The sequence below is a fragment of the Phyllostomus discolor genome, chromosome 4 (genome assembly GCF_004126475.2).
Source record: "Phyllostomus discolor isolate MPI-MPIP mPhyDis1 chromosome 4, mPhyDis1.pri.v3, whole genome shotgun sequence".
NCBI classification, from domain to species: Eukaryota; Metazoa; Chordata; class Mammalia; order Chiroptera; family Phyllostomidae; genus Phyllostomus; species Phyllostomus discolor.
In genome coordinates this window covers 201,453,697-201,478,798 of record NC_040906.2, presented here as the reverse complement: position 1 = coordinate 201,478,798, position 25,102 = coordinate 201,453,697, and the positions used below count along the sequence as shown (strand labels likewise).

At 49.9% G+C, this 25,102-nt stretch overlaps 1 protein-coding gene across 2 annotated transcripts in view; it reads right to left on the bottom strand.

Annotated features, from left to right (window-relative positions):
* Positions 1–25,102, bottom strand: part of TIAM2 (TIAM Rac1 associated GEF 2) — a 100,279-nt gene that overhangs the window by 36,941 nt on the left and 38,236 nt on the right. For both annotated transcript variants that reach the window (XM_036024931.1, XM_028508639.2), the window contains exons 8-12: positions 24,247–24,408; positions 22,538–22,642; positions 22,248–22,326; positions 20,094–20,186; positions 19,181–19,444 (exon numbers count right to left, since the gene is read on the bottom strand). In XM_036024931.1, coding sequence (XP_035880824.1) covers positions 19,181–19,444; positions 20,094–20,186; positions 22,248–22,326; positions 22,538–22,642; positions 24,247–24,408 — 703 coding nt within the window. The remainder of the gene's footprint in view (positions 1–19,180; positions 19,445–20,093; positions 20,187–22,247; positions 22,327–22,537; positions 22,643–24,246; positions 24,409–25,102) is intronic.

The following is a 25,102-nucleotide window of genomic DNA, read 5'->3' as shown; positions in this document are numbered from 1 at the left end:
TCCCAATATAACACAGGTGTCCATTCTGACTCTCGTAATTGGTAGGCTTTCCCCTCACCCAGGGGAGACCGGGTGGTTTGGGACCCCCGTCAGCTACAGCAGGGAGTCATCAAGCTCGTACCTGTTGTCTAGGCTGAAAAAAACACGGAGAGACATTGACAAACTCTTCACGTGGTGGGAGCAAGGACAACGGCCTCTGGGAGACCTCCAGAGGCTACGGGGACCCTGGGAGGCTGGTGGAACTCATGCACAGAATCACTGGTCCGTGATCCACGCTGATTATTACCAATCCTTACACAGGCTCTTGCTTTTAAGACAAGGGGGCGCTTAAAGAAAACATCTTAATGGTCTGCAGAATTCTGGAGCTCCAGCTTTCCCCTTCCTTTTGCTTCTTCCCACACCCTAACCGCACCCAGAAAAGAACCAGGGAGTCCCAGTTACACTTCCTTGGTTTTGGTTGTCGAGTAAGTCAGCCTGGTAAGGCAGTGCTGATTGCAAAACCATGAGCCGTCCTGGGGAAACTTCGGGGAGCAGCGACAGGTGGGGGTACTGGACTCACCCCTCCCAGGCCCCCACCCCCACCCCACAGAGGCAGTCCGTCTCCAGCAGGCGAACCGCAGGGAAAGCAAGATGAGACCCTAACCACACGGCGATCCTCCCTCACGCTCCCAAGGCTGCCGTGTGCCCCTTTGTTGAGGGGACACCAAAGGACAGGATGCACCGAAGACAACAGCCTGCACTGCGGGTGCATGCGGCACGCACGCACCCCTCCAGCGCTCCCTCTGTCGGGCACCTTCCGAGACCCGGCTGTGTTCCAGGCACTGCGTGGGGTGCGGGGGATATGAAGATGGATGGGGCTCACTCCCACTCTCAGAGTGAGCGTCCAGTCCGGAGGGGGCCAGCTGGTGAGGGAGGGAGGGAGAGGCAGACACACCAGTACAACGAAGAGTCACAGATGGCGTGAGAGGAGTCCACATGTGGGGACCCTCAGGAAGGAGGTCAGTGCTCCCCAGGGCCCCAAGAGCCTTCGTAGCAAAGGAGACGCTTGAGCCAAGTCTTTACATCTGAGGGGGATTTATCTGTCATTAAAGCTGAAGGTGACCATGCAGGACACGCAGTGGGGACAGGAAATTCCCTGAATGGAGGCAGCTGAGGGAAGGCAGATCGTAGGAAGTATAAGCACGACCCGGGGACTTGCAGAGTGTGGCTGCGGCAGCAGGAGGAGTGGGCAGGGAGGGAAGGGGCCCCAGGGGGTGGAGGAATTTCCTGCCAAGACCTTGGCAGGAAAACGAGACACAGGAACACTGCAGGTTGGAGGTGTAAGGACCCAAACACACACAGACTAGAGCGACCACGAGGAAGCAAAGTGAACGCAGGGTCTCTCAGTGGGTGGACGCCACGGGTCTGCTCTTTGCCACCCATTTCGTACAAGGAGATACAGACAAGAGCGGTATCATCTGCCTTCGGTGACAGGGCAGCTGGGGCACGATGAGGGGTGGGAGTCACACGTAGCTCTGGCGATCTGAGTGTGAGGTGCGCGGGGGCCATCCGAGGGGTAACACCCAGGAGCCCGGTGGCCTGTGCACGCACAGGGATGCAGACTGGGGTCTTCACGGCACCCCTGGCAGGGAAGCCGCAGGACAGATGGCACCCCCAGGGAGGATGCAGAGAGTGACACATGGAAGGGACCCTGGAATCGCCCATGCACCGTGTGTGGCTTCCCGGGGAGGCGCCCCTCTCTCCACAGAGGAGCAACGTCAGAGAAGTGCGAGGAAATCCAGAAGAGCAGTGCCACAGGGGCCATACACGCAAAGCCCGCCACCGCCGAGACGGAATCACGCTTGCACCGCTGCGGCCTGTGCCTTGCACATGGAAAGCCCCTGTATGTCCATAGAGTGTCCCCAGTACAGGACACGTGACCCGTGTGGATGTGTGGACTCACGGTGAAGACTTCTCCAGCACCTGCTACTCGCCAGGTGGGTGCTAAGCTGGGTGCACACAAAGCCAAGGAGACCCGAGTGCCCCTGAGGCCTGAGCCGGCGCGGGCATCAGGGCTCGGGAGCCTGGACGAGCCGGACGGACACCCGGACGGACCCCACAGGGAGTCCAAGGCCGGGGTCGGTAGATTCTGCATCATCTATTCCACAGATTCACAAGACGCCGGAATTCAAGTGCTGAAACCCCCCCAAACCACTTTTTACCTCTTCCAAAGGCAAAACGTTTACCTGGACGCCCTTCCTGCCAACACCCTGCCCACCCAGCGAGGAGAGGCCTCACCGTGACTCGGGGAGGCTGCCCTGGGGCCTTCGGGGGCCCCTGGGTGCAACTGGGATCCTCTCAGAGGCCCCAGCCTGGACGGGCTGGGTCCCAGGACCCAGCGCCCAGGAGGCTGGTGGCTCCGGGGATCCGAGGGGAGGAGGCAGCGCCAGGTGGCTCGTTCCTCGGCCCCCCCACACTGGGCGTTCTCAGAGCTGCCCCAGCGCTCCAGTCTGCGGAGGCCAAGGGGGCTCTGGACACGCACAGTCTCTGTGGGCACCGACTCCTTTTCCAGCCCCTCCCCCCAGCAAAGCACTGACGACAAAGCACAGGGCAAGCTGAGCCCGACATTGACCATAGCCATGGACCCTGGTTCTGGAGCCTCGAACTCCCCCAGGCCCTGGTCCCCGTGAAAGAGTGTGTCCCCCCAGCATGCTTTCCAGAGGAAAAATGGGCACCAAGGAGGTTCCAGGGGAATAGCGAGACATCTTTAAAAAGTGTGGGCTGGTAAAACACGGATGCTGACATCCTGTCCTATGTATAGCCCCCCGATACTCCGCCCACGTCCCGAGCGCCAGCTGCTCACGGGAGTGAATGTTTCCTCCCCTGCCTCCAGCCAGAACACTGGCACCCCACCTGGGGCGCGCCTCCTGGGCAGGCGTGCTTCCTGGGACGCGCATCAGGGCACTTTAGACCTCGGGCCACAATAAGCGTGTGCTTCCTATCCACCCCGTGCTCACCACACCCCTCCACTGACATCCAGCCCGGCCTCAGGAGTCTTTAGCCAGTCTGATTGTAAATACAAAAAAAAAAAAAAAAAAAAAACTACAAGACCAAGTCAAGACATCTATTTATATCTCGTAAACACACCCTCTTGTCTTTCTCATCTTATTCCTGGGGAAATGGTTTGGGGTGAGGTCCAGCAACCTGGAACATCGGACATCTCAGGTGGCCAACAAGAGCTTCTGCTCAGTTCCCCACGTGGACCGACTCCTTCTGTTATTTGTTCTCCCCTCGGATGGGTGCTGAGCACCACGCACCCACCACCAGCTCCGTCCGACGTCAGGTGCCACCCATGCAAACGGGCTCGGACAGCTTTCTCCTTTAACCCAAAACCAGTGTTCGGAGAGTGAGGACCCACCAGGCAGGCTGCCGGGGTGGATGACTGCAGACCCCCCTCCCCCCCCGCATGGCCGCACACCCACAGCTCCTGAAGGGCCGCTCAGGGCGGCTCACGGGTGCAGGGAGGAGACATCTTCCGCCGAGGCGCCTTCCTGTCCTGGCGTCAGTGCAGATCCCACGCATGCCACTCACAGCCAAGCGGGCTGCAACCCCAAATCCTTTGCAAGTCAAGGGCACAACCTGCGTTCCAGCAACATCCTGGGTTTCAACTCAAAAACAGGAGCCTCAGGAAATGCTGAAGTGAAGGCCACCTCGCCCACACAGCTCGTATGTGAATTCAGAACTTACATCTATGTCACTTCCAAGGCCAGCCTCGCCTGGTTAGCACGCGGGAGTGTGGGCTTTGCCGCTCACCCCACCCCACCCACCGACCCCACCCTCCAGCGTATGAACCAACAGGCTATCAGGGTGCAACTGTGCTGTGTTTGAGGGGGGATTCTTTGGAAATGGGGGGCACTGGAGAGCCTGGGAGAGGGCTCGGGCATGCAGCTGCCTCCCAGCTGGTCCCTGGCCTGCTATTTACGACTCAGAGTCTCTCTCTCACTTGCTCAACAGGCAGTCGCGATGTTCGGCTCATCCAGCCACACTCAACCAGGGAGCGAGAGAAGGGGCAGCACGCTCCTCCCAGGCCCTGGACACCGGCCGGGTGGCGGCCGGCAGAGCCCGCAGGCAGCTGGGTCGCCAGAGGGTGGGTGAGGGGGTCTGCCCGGGCGGGACCGACCTCTAGAGCACAGACAACTGGTTCCTAGAAAAGGGGCCCCTGGAACCGCCGCCCGCGTCTGGGAAAGCCTGCTGTGGTCTCATAAACGGCAACGGTAAGAGGAACTGAGCTAAAAGTCTCAAGATAACATCAGCCCGGGGGCCCAAAGCAAGAAGGCGAATGGAGAGAACCTTCGTTTTCCCCTGTGAGGTGCAGTGAGACTTTTGCTGATAAGTTAATGGTGGCAGTCGGAGCACCAGGGAAAACTCTGCTTCCATGTGTCGGCGGGGGGCTCCCCTGAAGTTGAAAGGACAGACAACAAGGGTGGAAATTCTTTCCAAACTCTGCCTTTTTGGGCTGCAAAGCACGCACGGTAGCACACAGGTCCTCTGGGCTCTCGGATCCAAAGCCTCGTCTCTGACAATCTATGCTTTTACTGTCCCGAGATAGAATTCACTCCTAATGTAATCGACTGCCATCCGTAATCTCACAAAAAGCATTAATGGCAACACAAAAAGAAAAACAAGTGGGAAGTTATTGGCAGTTTAAACAAATATGTTTCGGCATGGAAATGCTCGGGCACAGCCGCTCCAGGAGCTGCGGGAAGCCCCCCCCCCCCCCCCCCCCCCCCCCCGATGCCCGCACCGCAGAGAACAGGTTCAATGTCTCGGGCTGACCACAGAGCGACCACAGCGTGTCTCGGTGAAGGTTCAAGCGCATGTGGGGTATTGTCACCAGTACCGTGGTTTCCCAAAAAGACACAGATTCCTGACAGAGTTCTGGACAAAGTGAAGAAGAAAGCTTCTCTAGATGTATTGTTGCATTCCCAGAGGATTCTAAGTAGCCCATAGCTGGGGGGGGTGGGGGTGGCGGGGAATAATTTGTGTTTATTCTTATAACACACTGTTTTTGGCTCAAGGAATTACATACATGTTTTTCACCCACACGAATGTCCAGCAGAACAATTCTGCGGTAGGAGGGATCCACCTGAGCTGGCAGGACATCCCATGACCAGGTCCCCGACCATGAAATGCCACTTCCCCCCAGTTCACTACGAAAACCAAACACAGACTCGTAAACTTTTAAAATATCACTGGTGGGCAGTGTCCCCGCTGCCGGGAGCCATCTCTGCCTCTGTCTGTGGCCAAGACCTCAACTTTCCCTCAGGGAGGGTCAGTGACATTGGGGGATGCAAAATACGCCAAAAAGGCCACGGCCCAGAGCAAGTGCAAAGTGATTGCTAGCTCCTTCGCCTGTGGAGGACAATGAAACTTGCTCATAGAGCAAGGAGAAAGAGGGCGTTCAGATACACAGTGCAGCGTACTTACCTGGGGCTGGCATCTCGGGCTCAGAAATGCCTTAGTCAGCCCTGGCTGGCGTAGCTCAGTGGATTGAGCGCGGGCTGTGCACCAAAGTGTCGCAGGTTCGATTCCCAGTCAGGCCACATGCCTGGGTTGCAGGCCACGGCCCCCAGCAACCGCACATTGATCTCTCTCTCTCTCTTTTTCCCTCCCTTCCCTCTCTAAAAATAAATAAATAAAATCTTTATAAAAAAAAAGCTGCCCGTGTAAGGACTCAGCATTTTGCAAATGCAAAACTAGGACTCTTTTCGGTTCTCCAAGCTTCACCACCATAAAATCCCGCACTAGTGCCCGCAGCGCGCTCACCATGGTGTCGGTCACGCTTTGAGTGTGCAGCCGATGTGCACAGAAGAGGTTAAAATCTCCAAAATTTAAAATCTGCAAACTGTATATAACAATGATCATTGTTAATTAATTCTGATTGCCCTCAATTCTTCTCAGGCTTTTACAGAAAACGCAGTGGTTGGTGACATCGGCCATTAGGCACATTTGCTGCACCCTGTCATCCAGGCAAATAGTGCCCTTCACCCGTCAGTGAGACAAAACGAAAATAAAGCCGGTTAAGTGAAATAATAGACATGGATGGACAAGAGAAAACAAATAACTTCGAGTCGACCACATTCAAAGGCTTGTCAAGTCCAAACTGCACCCTTCGCCAAGAGACCACCATTACTATTCTGTGGCTTCCTATATAAAAATTAACCTACTTTTTTTTATTGTTAGTATCCTTGTGTCCGGGGAATTCAAGACAGCGGTTCGAATGTCACGGTTAAAGTGTGCAGAGAAGTAAATTCTATTATAGCAAACACCCTGCCAGAAAAAATGTAAACTTCCTAAATCTTCCATGTCCACTGAACCTGAGGTCACGGCCAACTGGGGGTGTTCTTGACAATGTGGTCTCTCCGGAGATAAACAGAGAGGTGCAAACACCAGCAGTACATGTTTCGTGATGGCACGCTGCTGTGATTTGATTCAGTTACGTTGTGATAAACACCCTCAGGGTCTGAAAGGATGCTTCTAGGGACGGGAACGTGGCAGGTATTTTCAGGGTCGGACAGTGCTGCGGGCCACCTGCCTGCTGGTTACAGCCCAGCGCAGGGAGGGCTGTCCTGGAAGGCGGGGAGAGGAAATGAGCGGAGCCTGGATTGAGCCTACGACACAGGCGAGGGCTTGGCGAAGGGCCTCCCACTGCACGTGATCAGGGTCCCTAAGGAAAAATACAAGGTCAATGGTAAGAGGGATCTTCCGCCAAGGGTTTGGTCCACCAGCAACTGATTCCCACCACAGGCAGGAGGACCACCCAGATGCCACACTTAACTACACTCAGGGGCTTATAACAGCTACTCCTGTGTTGGAGACACTTAAAGAACTTTAACAAAAGTACAATTTAAGTTCAACACCCTTACCAACTGCTTAGTTGTGATCCTATTCAAAAACCCTGAGAAGAAATCTCTTTAAAACGTGCACGGAAGATTTCTGTGCTACAGGAAAGGAAAGCCAGCGTGGCACCTCCTGTCGGCAAGTGCTGTGGTCCTGTGGGGTCACGAGGAGGCAAAATAAAATATGATTTGGCCATAAAGGGAAGAAGGAAGTCCGGATTCATGCTACCATGCTGATGACCCTAGAAAACATTACACTAAGTGCAGGGCGCCAGACCCGAGAGGCTATGCTGGGTGCTCCCATTTGCACATGTAAACTCCCCAGATTGGGCAGACCCACAGCAGCAGCTGGGAGGTCAGAGGTTGTCAGGGGCTGGGGGTGGGGAGGGGGATTCGGGGTGACTGCTGATGAGTATGGGGTTTCTTTCTGAGGTGGTGAGAAGGTTCTGGAATTAGACAGTGGTGACGTTCGCACAACTCTGTGAAGGTACTAAACATCACTGAACTGTATACGTTTCCAAAGAACCGAGTGACACAAAATACATGCTCACACAGCTGCAAGGCTAACGAAAACCCGTGTGAATTATCAAATACGACACCTGAATAAAGACACTGAGTCCATGCTAAATAACCCACCTTTCCTTCAACGGAGAAAGCCCGGGATGATTGCAAGGTATTGGTTTCCTAGTAGATAAATCATGACAAACACACACACAGTGACGTTGCCAGGCAATAAGTCTTACCTTCCATACCAGGTACATAAACGAAACAGTTTGAGTTCAAAAGAGGAAGAATCCACGATCCCTCCAAGGTGACCTGCAAGCCACCCCCTACTTCTTTTGCAACACAGTCCTAACAGAGAGGTACGAAAATTCAGTTTGTAGCTTCCAGGAAGACTTTTATTCCCAGAGATCTCAGGAAATTGTAAAATTTCTGTCCCCCCCGGGCCCCAGATTAAGAGCCCACAGCAGAGCCGTCACCCAGCCGGTTACATTGAAACCTGCTTCACTGCAGGGCACATTATTACTGGAGTTTACTCCAGGTGTGGTATTAGACAAATCTTTAGAAGGAAAGAAAGTGGTTAAAATCCAGACATTTTCCCCTGGGCAAAGGAAAAACAAGATGACGTGGTTCTCGCCCTACCCACATTCCCCATGACCTTGTCCAAGTTACTAGCAACTTAATGCGTCCGCTGTGCCTTGATTTACCCAGCTGTGAAAAGTCAAATGATAATAACGGCTCTGCTCCATCAGGGGGATGTAAGGGCTAATTAATGTGTGTATGGTTCTCAGGGATCATTCTGTTCTGGACAGCCTGCTATTATCATGAAGCCCTGACTGACTCTTCTCTAGGGCGGTCAGGACCTGCTTCTATTTAAAGAGGTGATGAGATTTGTTACAAAACAGAAAGCTCGATCCATTACTCCCCGCCCCCAAACTTCTGGAAGAAATGCACATTCCTATAGCCATGTAAATTGGGGCTTTAATTATAGTAAATGACTGAACTTGAGAGAGAGGAAGTAAAGATGCTAAACTGTTTTGTCTAATCCTTCACTTTAAGGGTTAGGGAAATAGGAGTTGGAGAAACCTGCCCAAGGTCAAGCACGAGGCCCAGAGCCAGAATCCAGGGTCCCCTTCCTCCAGATCCACAGGCGTTCACTCACGTCACCTCTCTCACGTGAAACCTAACGCACCTCCCACACCGGCACCGCCCTGCGCTGGCGATGCAGAAACTACTGCTCTTTTTCAGCTGTGGTTTGGGGCTGTCGGCCAAAATAACCCTGCGCCAGGGGCACTGGCCGGCCAGCCCACGAGAGAGGCAGAGCCACACAGAGAAGGGGCATGAGCTGGGCCCCACGCTCGCCCACCCAGGATACCAGCAGGGCTGGAGCCGGGTGGGACGGTGCTCAGCCAGCCTCCGCACAAGTCCCTTGCAACCAGAGCTATAAGAAGGGACCCGGAAGCTCCAAGGGTTCTTTTTACCACCCAGGGCCCCTCTCAGACCACCACCTTCATTGTGAGTTGAGACTCCTAACAACTGTCCTTCCGTTTACCAGGTATGTGAGTGAAATGCCTGCTATTTCCAAGAACCGTGTCAGCTGCCGTGTCTTATACATCTTTGTATTCTCCCAAGTCCCTGTTTTTTAAGGGGTTTTCAACCTAGTAGATGAATTATGACACACACACACACACACACACACACACGGCGATGTTGCAGGCAATAAGTCTTACCTTCCATATCAGGTACATAAACAAAACAGTTTGGGTTCAAAAGAGGAAGAATCCACGATCCCTCCGAGGTGACCCGCAAGCCACCCCCTACTTCTTTTGCAATACGGTCCTCACAGGGAGGTACAAAAATTCAGTTTGTAGCTTCCATGAAGACTTCTATTCCCAGAGATCTCAGCAAACTTCTATTCCTAGAGATCTCAGCAAACTGTAAAATTTCTACTTGCACCTCGTCTTTCAAATGCACCCGATACATGTCTTAATCTTCTGTTCCTCCTTCCCCAGTGGACGCACACTGACCTGCAGAGGATCAAAGACCATCCACACGGGGCGACAGGTGCGCCGGCCGGGCTCACCTGGTGACCGGCATTCTGAGGTCACAGGTATTAAGCTCATGAAACCGAGGCTTCTCATCAACCCTGCCACCCCCATTTTCTTCCTCAATTATTTTTTTTTATAAAATAATACTGAGGAAATTCAGGAAACAGCCGTTTTGTTGGTACTAACACGCAAAGGTGCCCAAACTGCACAGGAGTGTGATGGGGCCATTGGTCAACTGACACATGAGGGTCAGAATTAGACTCACAAATGGCGCTTAAGGAGTAAAGACCTGGAGTTGGAAAGGTAGGCGGAGAAAAGTTGAGAACAGCATGTCCTTCTGTTTAGAAGCTCCTGAGAGCTTCCCTGGGAATTCCCGATTCCCCGGGAAGTCTGTGGGGAGACCCGGGAAGGAAGGGTGTTCTACAGACTGCCCCACGTGGCCCAGCGTGCGTCCACCCTCCACGGGCAGCTGCCAGGACCCCTCACAGAAGGACACAAAATAATCTTGCTAGCAATTTCACGTCTCTTTCCAACTTCATTTTTCCAGAGCTACTCACACGTAATGAAACTGGATCATTTGAACTCTGCCACCTTCTCCCACAGCATGTTAAAGATGCTAATGGCCAAAAAGCAAAAAGGAATAAAACATGAAAGGCTTTATATGGGAATGGACAATTTATAAATAGCTAATCAGAGCGGAGACCTGTAGGATCAGAAATAAATTTATAAGATGCAACAAATCATAACTGAAAGGTTCGAAATGAAAGCAATTGATTTGCTGTACTTGTATTTCAAACGTTATTGATTTCTCCCATAAACAAATGTGTTTTTGCCTTGCGCCCTGAGTGGAAATCTGTCAAGGAGGTGATTTGTCATTCAGTTCTCCTCCCTTTCCCTTGATGTTGTTAATTTTGATGGATTTTGTGGGATTTTGTCCAGGGGCTTTCAGTATAGGCCATTTCAAAATCATTTTGGAAGCAGGTGGAATATTCCCTATACATCTAGAAGCTCAACAACAGGGTGTCCCAGAATGAACACCTGGTCTCCCCCAGCGACCCACAGACAGCACCCCCCTTGCAGGTGGCCCAGCCTACGTGGTAGGGAACTGAGGCATTATTGTCCTATGTACGTTTCTGGTATCTTCTTCAGTAAATGTCCCCATTTTTCATATTATATGGCTGGACACCTTCTGGACAGACCTCGTATATCTATGTGAGTTTGGATTTTCCTCAAACTATTTCCATCAAAACAATTTACCACCACAGACTGGATGCAGAAGCTGACACCAAAACTCCAGTTGTTCTCTATTATGATGCACATTAAAGAGATGTGCAAACAATGTAAAACAATACTATGCTCACTAGTTTTTTTTTTTTAATTTTGGTACACAGACCTACTTTTTTAAAAAATATGCTTACTGAAGTACCACAGAGCAGATTCGTTATTGTTACTTTAAAATAAATTAACAAATATTTTTAGAACTTCTCAGTTAAATTTCTAATATAGTAAATACCAATAAGTGTAACCCCTATAACTGCAGCTCTGATCACTTTTAACAGTAAAGGATCTGGAGCCCAGCAGGTTTAGGGACTGCGGAACTATAGCAACGGCGATGATGATGGACTGTGACCGTTGTCTGTTCGAACCTCTACCCGCCCCCCCCCACGCACATGCACACACACACGCACGCACTGTGGCGCCCTGAAGACGGGGGTTTCATTCTTGTATTTCTGCCATCAAACACGGCTCTCACATATGACCTCACAGTTCAGGCTGGGGTGGAGCAGAAGATGAGGTTAACTGGGCCGCACCCCTTTGGGAGGCTCTAAGGGAGAAACCATTTTCATGCCTTTTCCAACTGCTCAAGGCCGCCTGCTTTCCTTGGCTCACGGGCCCGCCTCACCTCTGCTTCTGTCACGGCATCTCCCTCTCTGACTCTCCTGCCTTCCTCTTGCAAACATCTTCACGATCGCCCTGCTTGTACCCAGCCCGACCGTCCAGCACAACCTCCCCATCTCAAGATCCTCCATGGAATCACGTCTTCTAAGCCCCTTTTCCCATCTTCCCAGGTCCTGGGATTAGGGATGAGGACACTCCTGGGGGGCGGGCATTATTTTGCCTACCACAGCCATGCACTAAAATAATACAGTAACAATAAAGTAGAAGAATAACCCACCCTTTTCCCTAAAATTTAAGAGTCTCCAGGTCATGATGAGAAAGGAACTAGGAAGAATGATTACCTCTGAGAGAGAAACTGGGTGGCTAGGCACAGGGTGAGAAAAATTTACCTCTTGTATTTATTTAACACTTGTGTGGCCTTTACTCTGCCCAGAAAGTATCTAGTCCTTCCATAAAAATCTAGACCTTTGTACAGTTGCAAAAACTAAGCATGGTGAGTTCAAGGGACTTGCCCACCCTGTGCCACACAGCTGATACATGGGTGAACCTGGACCCGGGCCTTGAATCCAGCTTGCCTGGTTAGTGTCCACACTCTTAATCACTTCGCTCTATAGCTTAGCAGGACTTACCTATCACTGTTTAACCTCTTACACTGCTCATTTTCATACCATGTACAAGTATTGCCAACCCAAAGAACAAAGATACAATCACAATGTGGCTGTCTCTAGGAGTAAGGGTTGATAAGGACATGTGCACACGCTTGGTCTTTCCTGATGGTCTCAGTTCCTTCCCAGAGAGAAATGAGGCCGGAATGCAATTCGGTTTTAAGCCCATTACAGAAGAAAGGGAACAGAAATGGAAATGCAGACAAGCATCACCGAGCAATCAGCACTTGTAACACAGGAATAGTCATGTCTCTGTTCCCCGCTTTGTGTAAGAGGCCATAGAGCGTCCTCTTCCCAACAGCGACCACAGCAGCCTCACGGAACAGCGGCGTCCCCGGGATCTCGCTCCCTCTGCGGGCCCGGGGGACTATATTCCACCCAGGCACCCTGAGCTCTCAGAGGCCCATTAGAAGTGACACAGCCAACAGAAACGTCAGGCCGTGTGCTCCAGAGAAATCCTGTAGACTCTCACTTGAAAGATGTACTTGCAATTAATGTAGGAGAGAGAACACAGGACGAGTGTTTACTGAAAATGCCGGTAAACTTTATTTACCAGCTTCTCGCTCAGCTGCCGCATTGCCATGTCTTCCCTGCTACCGAGTGTCTCTCCCCACTGGCCACCCCTGCCCCTGGCCAGAGGGGCTGCCACACCAACAGGTGACGTGTGAGGATCAACCACATTGTTGACAGACAGGGCATCACAATGCTGAGGGGCGTGTGGGCTTCATAAGGCACCTGCAGGAATTTCTTCTTCCCTCCCCAAACATTTACCCAGCATTTATCTTACAAAGTGCTTCTGGCCATGAAAAACAACAATCTTTAAGCCCCAAAGGAATGATGCAAGAGCGGAAAAACAGAGCTGATAGGCGGGAGCACGATATCTACCTGCGAGCATCTCAAGCCACACTTTAGTGGTCACGAAAGGCCCAGGAAAATCTTCCATGTTTCGTAGAAGGTGGGGGGAAGTCATGCAGTTCTCGCTAGCTGTTTTTAGGGACCTGCCATGACCTGTTAAAAATTCCTGGAAGTCGGACTTTTCCACAATGTGGCCCCAAGAGACTTTCCAATTTTTATTCCCATTTTATCTTCCCACACAAGCCGGGGGACCTCTACTTCTGAGCTGTGTCCCTGGCTGATGCCCCACCACACACTTCCCAGTCCACAGCCTGTGCACCTGCAGCTCACGATCTGACCTTTCCAGAAACCTCTCTCTCTCATAGTCACACCTCTCTTCCAGCCCCTGTGGCTCAAAATAAACACACAAGTCAGTGGGATTCTATTTCTATGCTGGATCTCTTACTCTGTGTATTGTAAGGGTTGTGTTTGTACATCATAAATTACTATTTACAAGTGTTTCACTGTTCCCACTCTACTATGAACTTTTAGAAAATGATGTCTAATTCATCTTTATGTGCCTGCAGCACTTCACAAAATGTTATTATTTTGTTAAACAAGTAAAGAAATTAATGGCTGAGAATGAGAAAAAGAAAACCAAATTCCCCAACAACACTAACTTTTATAAGGGAGTTGGGATCCAAGGACCATGATTCCCCCCACTGCCAACAGAAGACCACGTGCTCACTTCCACAGAGGAGCCCAAAAACTACCTTCGGCACGATGATAAGAAACGCTAAATTCTGAGGCCAAACTTCTCTGTATTCTGGTAAAACTAGTATTCCCCAGTCAGATTTAGTTTTTTTTTAAATGCACTAACCATCTGGGCCCTGGCTGGCGTAGCTCAGTGGATTGAGCGCGGGCTGCAAACCAAAGCGTCGCAGGTTCAAACCAAAGCGTCACAGGTTTGATTCCCAGTCACGGCACATGCCTGGGTTGCAGGCCACGGCCCCCAGCAACCGCACATTGATGTTTCTCTCTCTCTCTCTCTTTCTCCCTCCCTCCCCTCCCTAAAAAATAAATAAATAAAATCTTTAAAAAAAATGCACTAAGCATCTTTAGGAACGCTAATATGTTTTTACATCTGGGGATCTGGGTGTCAGCCAGACACAGACCCCGGAGTCGCAGTTTTGTGCACAAACAGAGCATTCACCCTCTGAGCTAACTGCTGTTAGTCATCCCAAGCCCGGCTCTGGAAGGCAAATGCCCTCACCCTCGTAAACAGGAAACGAGAGGGTTCGCCACATCAGAGCTGGCGCTGCGAGTCTTCCTCCGGTGGAAAGGTGTGTAGCAGACACACGCATACATTCCCGGAGCAATTTCTTTCCAAAGAGCAAATTTGCATCTAAGTGGCTTCTGGTAGCTAGCTTGAGACTCCACGCGACTCATGCGTCAATGTAAAAAGGGAGTGATTCAAAGTAGGGGGTGGGAGATTAAAAAAAGAACCTCAGGCTGCAATTACCTTCATCATCGGTAAGTGTTCGCTGGGTTGATCGTGTCTAAACGGGGGGAAGGAACAGAGAGGCCTTTTCTGTTTTGTCTCCTGTTAAGTAAACCCCCAGTTTTAACAATGGTGACATGAATAGCCATTTGTAGACGGGAAATGCATGCACGCCACGCGGCACATCCCCTGCTTACAGACAGACTTTGTTCAGGAGCTCTGGGCCCAGTGAAACTCTCTTAAAAGCTGTTGGTCTTTTTCAAAAGATGGCATACACTAGGAAAAGGGATTTTCCTACCGAAATCACAAAAACAGCATTAATGGGAATCCAGTATAAACAGGGCTGGCGTGTCCAATCCCTTCAATGGTCGCCTTGTTGGCTTAAAAATAACACCAGGCTCTCGAGGGAATTCCAGGGGTAAAATTAATTCTCTCCATAAAGAGTCTTCACAGATGGTATTTCCGCTCAAGTCAAATACAGCCTGTGGACAGTTGCTCTCTTTCTACGGGGGGATCACCAAAGCAGACTCCATAAACCCTTACGTGTGAGAATCCAAGGGTCATTCATTTCTTAGAGAAACAAAGGAACCTAATATTGAACACTCATCCATCCTCCATGGGTTTTTTTGTCCTGCTCTACACAGAGTCTTGTGGAAGTATGACAGCAAAGCCGTGACCACTGCAAGTTCTTTGTTCCTCCGGGCACTCAATACATGGAAGGGACAGTGTCTCCGGAGGAACCAACAAGGTGAGCAAGTCGACTGGCTGTGCCAGGGGTGGACGTTGGGGGCATATAAGCCCTAATTCAGAGAATAGCAACATACATGCACAATAGCTAGGATTTCCTGAGCACTTGACCCATACTGTCTCATTTAGTTGTCAAAACCTTGGCACAGAGGGATTCAGAAAATACAAGGTCCTATGCTCGAGTTCAGACCCACCCCACCCGCTTGAGTTGAGACTAATAGCCACAGGCAGTACAAATAAGCTCCATGGAACGGGAGCTTGCATTACCCCAGCCCTCCTGAAGGCAGCACTCTAGCAGGACCCAGGAATCTGCATTTTCACAGGCTCATCAGGTGAGTTGCATGCACTGTGAACTGTGAGAACCGCTTCCCTGATGCCGGCAGGATGCGTCCTTTCTAGAAAGAGCACAGGACCTGAACTCAGCTCACAATCGTCCCCCTGGCCCCTTGAGACCTGTCCAGCTGGCCAAGACATCTTTCAGTCAGACATATAAGTAATAAGAGAGGGTTTTTTTTGGTCACACCTGATTAAGAGAGTCAAGGCAACAAATACAAATTCCGGGATACCTGACCAAAACCAAAAGCAGATCAAGAGCCTCGAACTCCACGTGGCTTGTTCCCAGGGCCTCGGGAAACATTGAACTTGGACGGCCAAGAGACGCACACACCGGAAACAAGTGCCTAGGGTTCCTGCCTGCTCTGCTGATGTTCCTACAGTTTCTCTATGAAAACCAGGGCTTTCCTGCCGGAGCACTAGCTGTTTGGTTTCCATGAAGAGGCAGAAGACTGGCTTCTCTGGAAGACAAAATGGGGAAAAGCTTCCTTCTTTCCAAGTACGGTCGGCCACCTGTGTGTGCAGGTGGTGCACCTGCAGGTTTGACCAGCCCTGGACCGAGCACATCGGGGGGAAGAGTCACGTTCCTGCTGACATGGCTGCATCTGTACTGAACACGGACAGACTTTTCTTCTTATTGCTCTTCCCTAAACAATACAGTATGACTATTTATATTGTATTAGGTATTAAAAGTAATGTAGAGGTGATTTAAAGCATATGAGAGGATGTGCATAGGTTATTTGCAAATACTACACCATCTTATACGAGAGGCTGGAGCACCCTCAGATGTGGGTATCTGCAGGGGTCCTGGAAACGAGTCCCCATGGAAATGGAGGGACGGCTGTACCAGGCTGCCTTCCGGGCGTGCGTGGCCAGGAACCCGACACTTAGGGAAAGCAGACTCAGAAATGACTACTGCTGAGCATAATTTAAAGTTGTGGGCAAAACTGGTTTTCATAGTCATTCAAATTATTTTTTACTTGTATAATTTTTATTGTTTGGTAAGATAATGAGACTGCTGCTTTCTAATTCATTGCTAAAGCAAACCCAAGTCATTTTTAGTGAAACATTCAGCTGCCCAGGAGAGGGAAGAAGAGAATCAGATTCGCAGACTTTTTGCCATGTAAGGAGCTGGGCTGCACATGGGCAGATGCCGACCCCTGAGCCTGTGGACCACCCACTAGGGCAGGGTGGGAGCCTCCTCTTTTGGGTGAGGACCCAGGGCTCAGTATCTTCCTCAGGGCTCCCTGGAGGCAGAGTCTAAGCCCAGGAGGCGGGTACAGACGTTTATTTGGGAAGTGACCCCGAGACGCCCAAGTGAAAAAGTAGGAAAGGTGAGCCCTAAAGGGTAGAAAGTCTTCATAAAAGGTGTGAAAGTGAGGTTGTCGTGTGCAAATGGGGCTCACTTCCAGGGGTCACCTGAAGAAGTGTCCAACTGGGGATATAAGACATGGGGTGGCATTCACCCATGCCATCCCTCCCTAGCAGAGGGCTGCCCCCAAAGTCACACAACCTGGAAAGGGCAGGTCAGGACTCGAACCCGGGCCTGACCGAAAGCCTGCATGCATGTCACCACATCACTCCCCTCCTCAGCGCCAACAAACTCGGGCTTCTCCTGTAATCGCGATATTGTGCACAGATGGGAGGCCCAGGCTTACTTCTCTCTTCATCTTTCACCATCTCACCTGCCCACCCCTGACTTCCTTTCCCCCTAACCTGAAAAATGGACAGACCGCCTCCTGAGATGCTCACTCACGGGGCTTTCACTCCCTTCACGAGCTGCGCAACGACTTCCAAAAGAAAACAAGCCAATTCTGCACAGTGTGGAGCGTCTAGGGACGCAGTCCACCGTGGCTGGCTGGTCTCCAGCCCAAGCGCATTTCTACAGCACAGGGAAGGGGCCGGTCAAAGCCGGGCAGAGGTGGCGGCGGGCCCACAGCACGCAGTCTGGCCAGGAGCCCGGGAGGGGCTGTGGCCTGGCCGGTGGGGAAGCACCATCCGGGGAAGGGAGGGACACGCAGATGTGGGCACCGCAGCTGCACAGGGACCTGAGTGAAGGGCAGCTGTGGACAAGCACTGCCCATCCCGACCAGCTAAGCCCTGTGCACACACACACATGGTGACCCTTAGGTAAGCCACGAAGGCTGAGACATCAGTGTGGCTCCCTAGGATGAGCCACGCCATAGCTGGCTAACAGATCCGGGGCCTCTGCTTTATTCTGCTTTCTTGCACTAAAAAAAAAAAAAAAAAAAAAAAAAAAAGGCCCTGGCTGGTGTGGCTCAGTGGACTGAGCACTGGCCTGTGAACCAAAGTGTCGCTGGTTCGATTCCCAGTCAGGGGACACGCCTGGGTTGCAGGCCAGGTCCCCAGTGGGGGGCACGTGAGAGGCAACCACACACTGATGTTTCTCTCCTTCTCTTTCTCCCTGTCTTCTCCTCTCTAAAAATAAATAAAGTCTTTAAAACAAAAGGTGGTAAGCAAGCTGAACTGACCTGCTCGACCCTTACTACCTAACTAAAAGGGCAAATGGACTGCTGTTGCTGCTTTCTACAGAAACTCACTCCTGCAAGGACCAAAAGGGTTGTGACTGTAAAACACACAGAGACGTAACAGGCAGGGAACGGGTCCCCCAAGAACAATAAGCACAGACAGGGGGCGTGCGTGTGTAGTGTGGGGAACACTTGGCCTGCAACACAGCCCCGGGAGACCGAGCGATGGCCCTCCCAGAACCACGCCATGAACTAGTTCCATCATCGTCTTTGTTCGATGACACCCACTTTTCTCCACCAAACAGTCGAGGTAATGGTGTTGCAAACTGGGGTGAGGCCTCGAGAGAGGAGGAGAAGGCACTGCATACCTTACTGAGTCCCAAATCCACCATCTGATTTTGTACTTCCAAAAATGACCCAATAAACTCGCTTTATAATTAAATCTTTCCTAACGACTTCTCTTTTGCGTTTTTCACCCATTCTGGGTAATCATGCAGAGATTTGAATTGGAAAGCCGCTATGATTGTAATTAAGTGTAAAAATTACATTGCGCTTGCTGGGTAAAGACCCTGCGCTCAGTCTCCTGTGGGGGCTTGACCGGCGTCCCCCAGGAGCAGGGAGGGAAACCGCCACAGGTTTCCAGTATCAGCTGGAACCCCTAACTTACTTGACTGCAACATTTGAAATATGCATGCATGATAAGCTCAGAAATTTAAACCTTCCAAAGATGGCCACGTGTGGAAATGTCACCTTTAGGAAAATAAACGGGCAAACAAGTTTTCATCTTTAGGCCTATCCCAAATTTTAAAATTCATGACCTGCATTGAAAGTTTGCAGTCTACTAAGAAAGCAGTGCTCAACAAAGGAGGTAAAGAACAGAATTGCACCGACTATTCTAAGATTACTGCAAAATGTGTTCGCCTTTGATTCAACCCAATAGAAAATCAACCTTGGCATTTATGTTGGCTTTCATCTACCTTCAGTCACAAAGCAATTACAGCACTAAATATCATGGGCGACTGGTGTAAAAGATTCTGCAATTTTAAAGAATGTTACTTCGTACGAAATTAATTATTTTCTATTTCCATGAAAGTGGTATGATTGCTAGAACGCATGAAATTCCGACCAAAGCTGTGCTTGGTTGGCATCTGTGCTCTTTTCCTAATAAATGAGAAAACATCTTTTGAACCATTTAAATCATCTAAGTTTGTAAGCCAAACAACAGCCTAAAAAATTTTTAGCTGTGGTCACCAGTGGTTAAGGAGAAAGAAAAAACAAAGCTTACCATTTGCCGTATTCTTTTTCAAGTTATCCAGGAACTCCTCCAGAAGCTGGGACTGGTTAGGGGGAGGCAGCAGGCCCTTCTGGCCCCTTTGGAACAGGTCGCTGTCCGACCAAGAAGTGCACAGGGTGCCCTTGGTGTCCGGCGGCCGGGCCATCAGAGTGAGCCCCACGCTCTTCTCGGAAAACAGGGCCTCCATCTGCTTCAGGTCAAGATCAGACACAGCTTCCCCATTTAAGGTCATGATTTCATTGCCCTTTCTCAGCCCTAGAACCAGAGAGAGAGCCAGAGGAAGAAGAAAGAGACGGAGATGACTGAGAGGGAGATCTCAAGATAAGAGAGAGCTGTGTGTGCAAACGGTGCACTCTCAGGGCCGGGCAGCTGCTATCGTCAGAGCAAGCACCAAAACGTACTGAGATGCCAATGATAACGAAACACAAGTCTCCTCTCTCGGGGCTGGGAGTCAAAGGGACGCTTTGAAAATGAAACAATTTGAGAGTGATTCAAACGAATTGTTCTTCTATTTATCTGATGTTCAGGGCCCTGGGAAATTACACTCGTTTGCAAGATGAAAACAAGGGCTGTCTGCCTGGCTGTCTGGAAAATATGCATGTATGTTCTCTGTGTATGTGCATTCTCTCTCTCTCTCTCTCTCTCTCTCAACACACACTCTTTCTCTCTCCCTCTCTCTCTCTCTCTATATATATAGAGAGAGAGAGGGAGAGAAATATACATATATACATACACACATATATACACACACACACGTTTTAAATTAAACTATTAACTTGACTTTCTTTACAATTCCCGGAGAAACCATTTTCTGACAGCACTATGAAAAGAAAGGTTCGCTAGCCAAACCGCCCCCCACGGTTCCTAATTCCAAGGGAGCAAAGACTTTCTGCGCCACACGGACCTTCCCCGTAGGCCAGGCCGTCAGGGAGGACGTCGCTGATGAAGATGCGGCTGAGACGCTGGTGCTCGTCCACCTGCGCGGTCACTGCGAACCCTGGGGAGAAAGACAAAAGGGAATCACATCCGCTCACGTCACACCGGCTCATCTCCCCAACGCGCCCGGAGGTGTTTTCCCGGACATCTGTTACTGTTAAGTACACCATGTGGACAAATTCTAAGTTATAACTATTTTGAAGGCATAAATATCCAGCAGGGTCAGGAAAAGGAGAAACACGTCTGATCTAAAGGTTTAGGAAACATGAACACACAACCTTACTGGAAAGCGGAGGCCACAGACCCGTGTTCATAGCAGCCTCATTCCCCGCAGGCAAAAGGCCAGAGCCACTCAGCTGTCCATCCGCAGAGGCATGGATACGCACACTGCGGTATGCCCATAGACTGGAATATTACTCACTCTTGAAAAAGGAGGGCATTCTGATACACGCTATAACATGGAGAAACCTTAAGGACATTGTGCTCTGTGAAGATAAGCCAGGCACAAAAGATCAGATACTGTAGGAGGTTAATTGGAGTAATCCAATGCATAGAGACGGAGGGCACAATGGGGGTTGCCAGGAGCGGGGGACAGAAAGAATGGGAGTTACTCTTTAATCGGCGCCGAGTTCCGGTTCTGCAAGAGGAAAACGGTCCTGGAGACGGATGGCGGTGATGGTGGCACAACAGTGTGACTGTGCTCAATGCCCCTGAGCTGCCATTTTTAACCATTCAGCATTGATGGACTTCGCTCTGGGCATTCCACCACAATTTAAATTTTTTTTTAAGTTGAAGACCAAAAAATACTTATTGAAATCAATCGAACTCAGTTCAATAAAATATTGGTCAAGAAACAACCCCACATGGGCCTAGGGGTTTTCAGAAGGCGGGAAAACACTCGGGCGGAGGGAGTGCGTGCTCTAAACGTGACCACACGCAGAGCCCCGGTGAGCACATGTCCCTGACCCGGACACCGCCCTCCCCCCCGACTCCATGGTCGGGGGCACCTGTTTGCATGTGCTGGTCTCATGACACCAGGAGCCCTTTGATGCCAGGAGGAAGGGCATGCACCCCAGTCTGCTCCGGGCCTCGGGCAAAGCCTGCAGACAGGGGTCACCGGAAAGCATCCTTGCAATTGTCTTCACTCAGCCCTTCCGTCACTCAAGTGCAAAGGAGATTCACAGGGGTCACCGTGGGAAGCTGAGTGAGGGCCAACACAAGGACAGACAAAATGCTAAGAAGGCTTTAAGGAAGAAGCGTCATAACGTCTGGGTCACACGGATTGTGGAAATTAAGAAACAAAGAACGGATCATAAAAAGGACACTTGGACGTAATAAACAACGAGTAGAATTTGATCAGCTGGAATCGCTTTAAGAAAAATAGTTACTGGTATATTGATAATATATTTAACAAGATCAGAAATAGTCTTTCTATGGAGATATTCATGGATGGTTATCTACTTATTGAGTTCGTACAGTAAAAGACAAGTGAATTTTAACACATGAACACAGTCAGTAAGGAGCCCAAAGACAAGTTTAAATACAGGTAAACAGAAATGCAAGCATTAAATATCACAAAGTGCTTTGGGTAGTATTGACCTGTAACTGTTAAACTGAGGCTAAAGCAATCACATAGGCTTCTTCATGCAAATTAGACCTCCGGTTAGATCCTGATGGGCAGGTCTGATTGACACATCGGGGAGCAGGGAGGAGGAAGGGGGCGGGAGCAGAGAAGGGACGCTCTCCAGCGGGGAGAAGGTGAGCTCAGAGCAAAGGCAGCGGAAGACACGGAGATGAAAAGCATCGTGACTCACACGCGTCACGAGTTAATCAGCTCAGAACGGCACCTGGCACCCAGTAAACCCACTGTGAGTGTTATCGCCATCATTTCAAATGTCTCATCGACTTTTATAGATTTATTCCTTTTCATCGTTTTGGCATCTTTCCCTAATAATTAATGCATCTTTTTAGCCTGCCACTCTAAGCAAATAAAAATGAGGAAAGATGAGGTTCAGACACTGCTGTCAGCATTTCTGAAAATGTCCATTGAAAGGGAGGACGCTGGGTCTGCAGGCCCTGCGGCCTACAAGGAGAACGGAGAGGAGGCTACCCCCACGCTCACCGAAGTCAGACACACTCCCCGTCTTCGTGAGCCGCACGTCGTAGACACTGAGGGGGAAGACTTCTATCTCGTCATAAACCTGCGGAAGGTGAAGATAGCAATGTCAGGCATTTGATGTCACGATGTCTTGGAAATGTACTTAGATTGTTTCCGAGCTAGATGCTGAAGTTCAACAGAACTTCCCCCCCAAATCACTTAGTTTCAAAACGAAGAGGCCATGAATAGTGGTTCCCATGTGTCTCTCTCTCTCTCTTTCTCTCTCTCTCTCTCTCTCTGGCTGATGCACGCACCTGATCTTGCATGGATTCGTGTGGTGCGGGGACACAGTACTCAACGTTTTCATCCACCAGTTTTCGGAGCTGCAGGCCATGGTGGCTGGGTTCCAACTGCCTCATCTATAAGGAAAAAGACAACTATTCAGACTTTAAATATTCTTTCTAAATTCATCATTGTTCATTAAAAATCACAGTGGAAATTTCTTAAAAAAAAAAAGCCACGTGTAAGTTGCTGAGTTTAAACCTATATAAAAAAGATTGAATTTAAATGTGCAAGAAAGGCAAGAAAAGGCAATTATTTTCAAGGTGGTCTTCTCTAAACGATAACTGCTTATCACGAAAAGCATGAGACCCTCTTAGGGGGTTTTGGGGGCATAAAGGTGCCAACAGAATGAACAGGGTGAGTAAAAGTGGGTTCACAGTTGCAAGTACTTGAAACGCAGCGTTTACTCTCGTTTTGTTATTCTGTCATTCATTCCTATTCCCACTGTCAACCCACCCTGTCGACCCCTGTATCACACTCTTCTCAGCAAATGCTCTCTCTTCACATATGGGTTGTCCCTAACCTCATTTCCCACACTGCGGTGGAGAAATTTATGAAATGTGAACAATCCCATATGCTACAGACTTCAGATTTAGGAATTTCCTACTCTAAAAAGTTTTCAAAAGAACAGTGTATACACTCATACACTTGCATCCTTTCTCTCTCTCTCTCTCTCTCTCTCTGTGTGTGTGTGTGTCTCTCTCTGCCTCTCTCCCTCTCTCTCACTTTCAACAATGAGAAATCATCTCACGTCCATGTTCTACCCGGGTCTAGTTGACCCACTACTTCTGACATCCTCTAGGACTTAGAAACTTTACCAAGTTAAAAACTGATGTCATTGCTGTAAAACAACTTTGTTGACTGCCTGAAGAGAAACCTTACATAATGGAGAAAAAGGAAATTAAATGAATAGTATGAGCTACACATAGAAATGTCTGGTATGCTAAGGCTTCACTCGAAGGGACAAAGGAGAACTAAAATGAAGGATTATCCACCTCTGCTCAGTGCACACGGTGAAGAGTTACCAAAGTCTACATGCCTTTTTTTTTTTTTTTTACCATTTCACATATTCGATTGCACTTTTCTCTGAAAACTTAAAAACATTTCAGCTCTCCTGCACCATCTGGTGGTCTAAAATATCTACTCTGATGGTGCTGAGTCTATTTCATCCATCTCAGTGGGCTCTCTTCAAGACTTATCACAAGCTACCTTTTCAGAAATAAAACCCAACTTGAATAATGAAGAGAACGTCTCACAACAGTCTCCATGAAACCACAGTCAATGGGATCAAGTGGCTTGTGTAATCCAGAGAAACTTGGTAAAACTACTTCAGTGTTAAATCAAACTCACTTCAACGTTTATGCCACTTTCTCCTAGGGCACCATCCCTAAGTAACTCAAATAACAACAGCCTTTGTATTTATTCCAGATAGAAAGGTGCACATAGAATTTCAGTAAAACAGCTCAGGTGCTTTATGACAGCAAGGGGTCATGCCCTAACAACTCCTACTTCTAAAAGATGAAGAAGGAGAAGGCTAATTAATAAGCATTACGCTCATTAATAATGTTCCCTGGTGTAGAAAGTGAGGTCTTAACCACCACATAGATTTGGAAGGCATACGAAAACAACACTGAAGGTTCTTTTTGCCTCAGAAGCACACGTCCGCAGCAAACTCGATTACCTTGCACGCCAAGGCCAACACATCTTCCACCCTGTGCTCCGGCCGGATGGTCACAGTGACTCCCTGGCTGTCCTGGAAGTGGACGTGCGCCTGGGTTTCCCACGCGTTGTCTCGGGAGACACCGTCCGCTGCCGAGCCGTACATGTGCAGCAGCTCATCGACCTGTGTTTGGGTCCCCAAAGAGAACGCAGACAGAGGTGATGTTTTTTAAATGAGAGAAACTACTGCAGTAATATCCCCTGAATCGAAGGCGCCTTTTACAGTAAACCCTTTCACACGCCTTACGTGTCTGGCTCCTTGGGACCCTCTGGGGCAGACGAGCCCAGTGTGTCCTAAACCCCCGTGAACCCGATGGCCAGGGAGGCTGAGGAGAAGTCAGCTGACCCCTGTCCCGAGCTCTAGCCTCCTTGCCATTTTGCCTCCCAGCCCAGGTGAGAGCCCGGCAGTCCATGGGAGGGCCGCTTGGTCCCCACCCTCTCCGGTCTCCAGGTGAAGGCTGGGAAGAGGCACCATGACATCAGCGCCACGACCCCAGCGGCCTTCAGGTACACTCTCGTCCACGGCCCCAGTGGCTGCCCGCACCCCAACCCCAGATTGCACTTAAGCCAAGCGTGCTCTTCTTCTCACTCATTTTGACCTTCATCCTGGAGAAAACTTTTTTTCTATTTCACATCTAGATATTCTTTAGAAATCATCCCCAAGCATAAGCCTTTTCCGAACAAGCTGAGTTTCCTAAACTTCCTCTCCACAGCGACTCAACGTCCTCACGCTAATCTGCACGTCTCTGAGTTCAGCTTCGGTGAATCTTTGTTGAAGATTCTTTCAACACGTCTCCCCACTTCACAGTGGGTGGGGC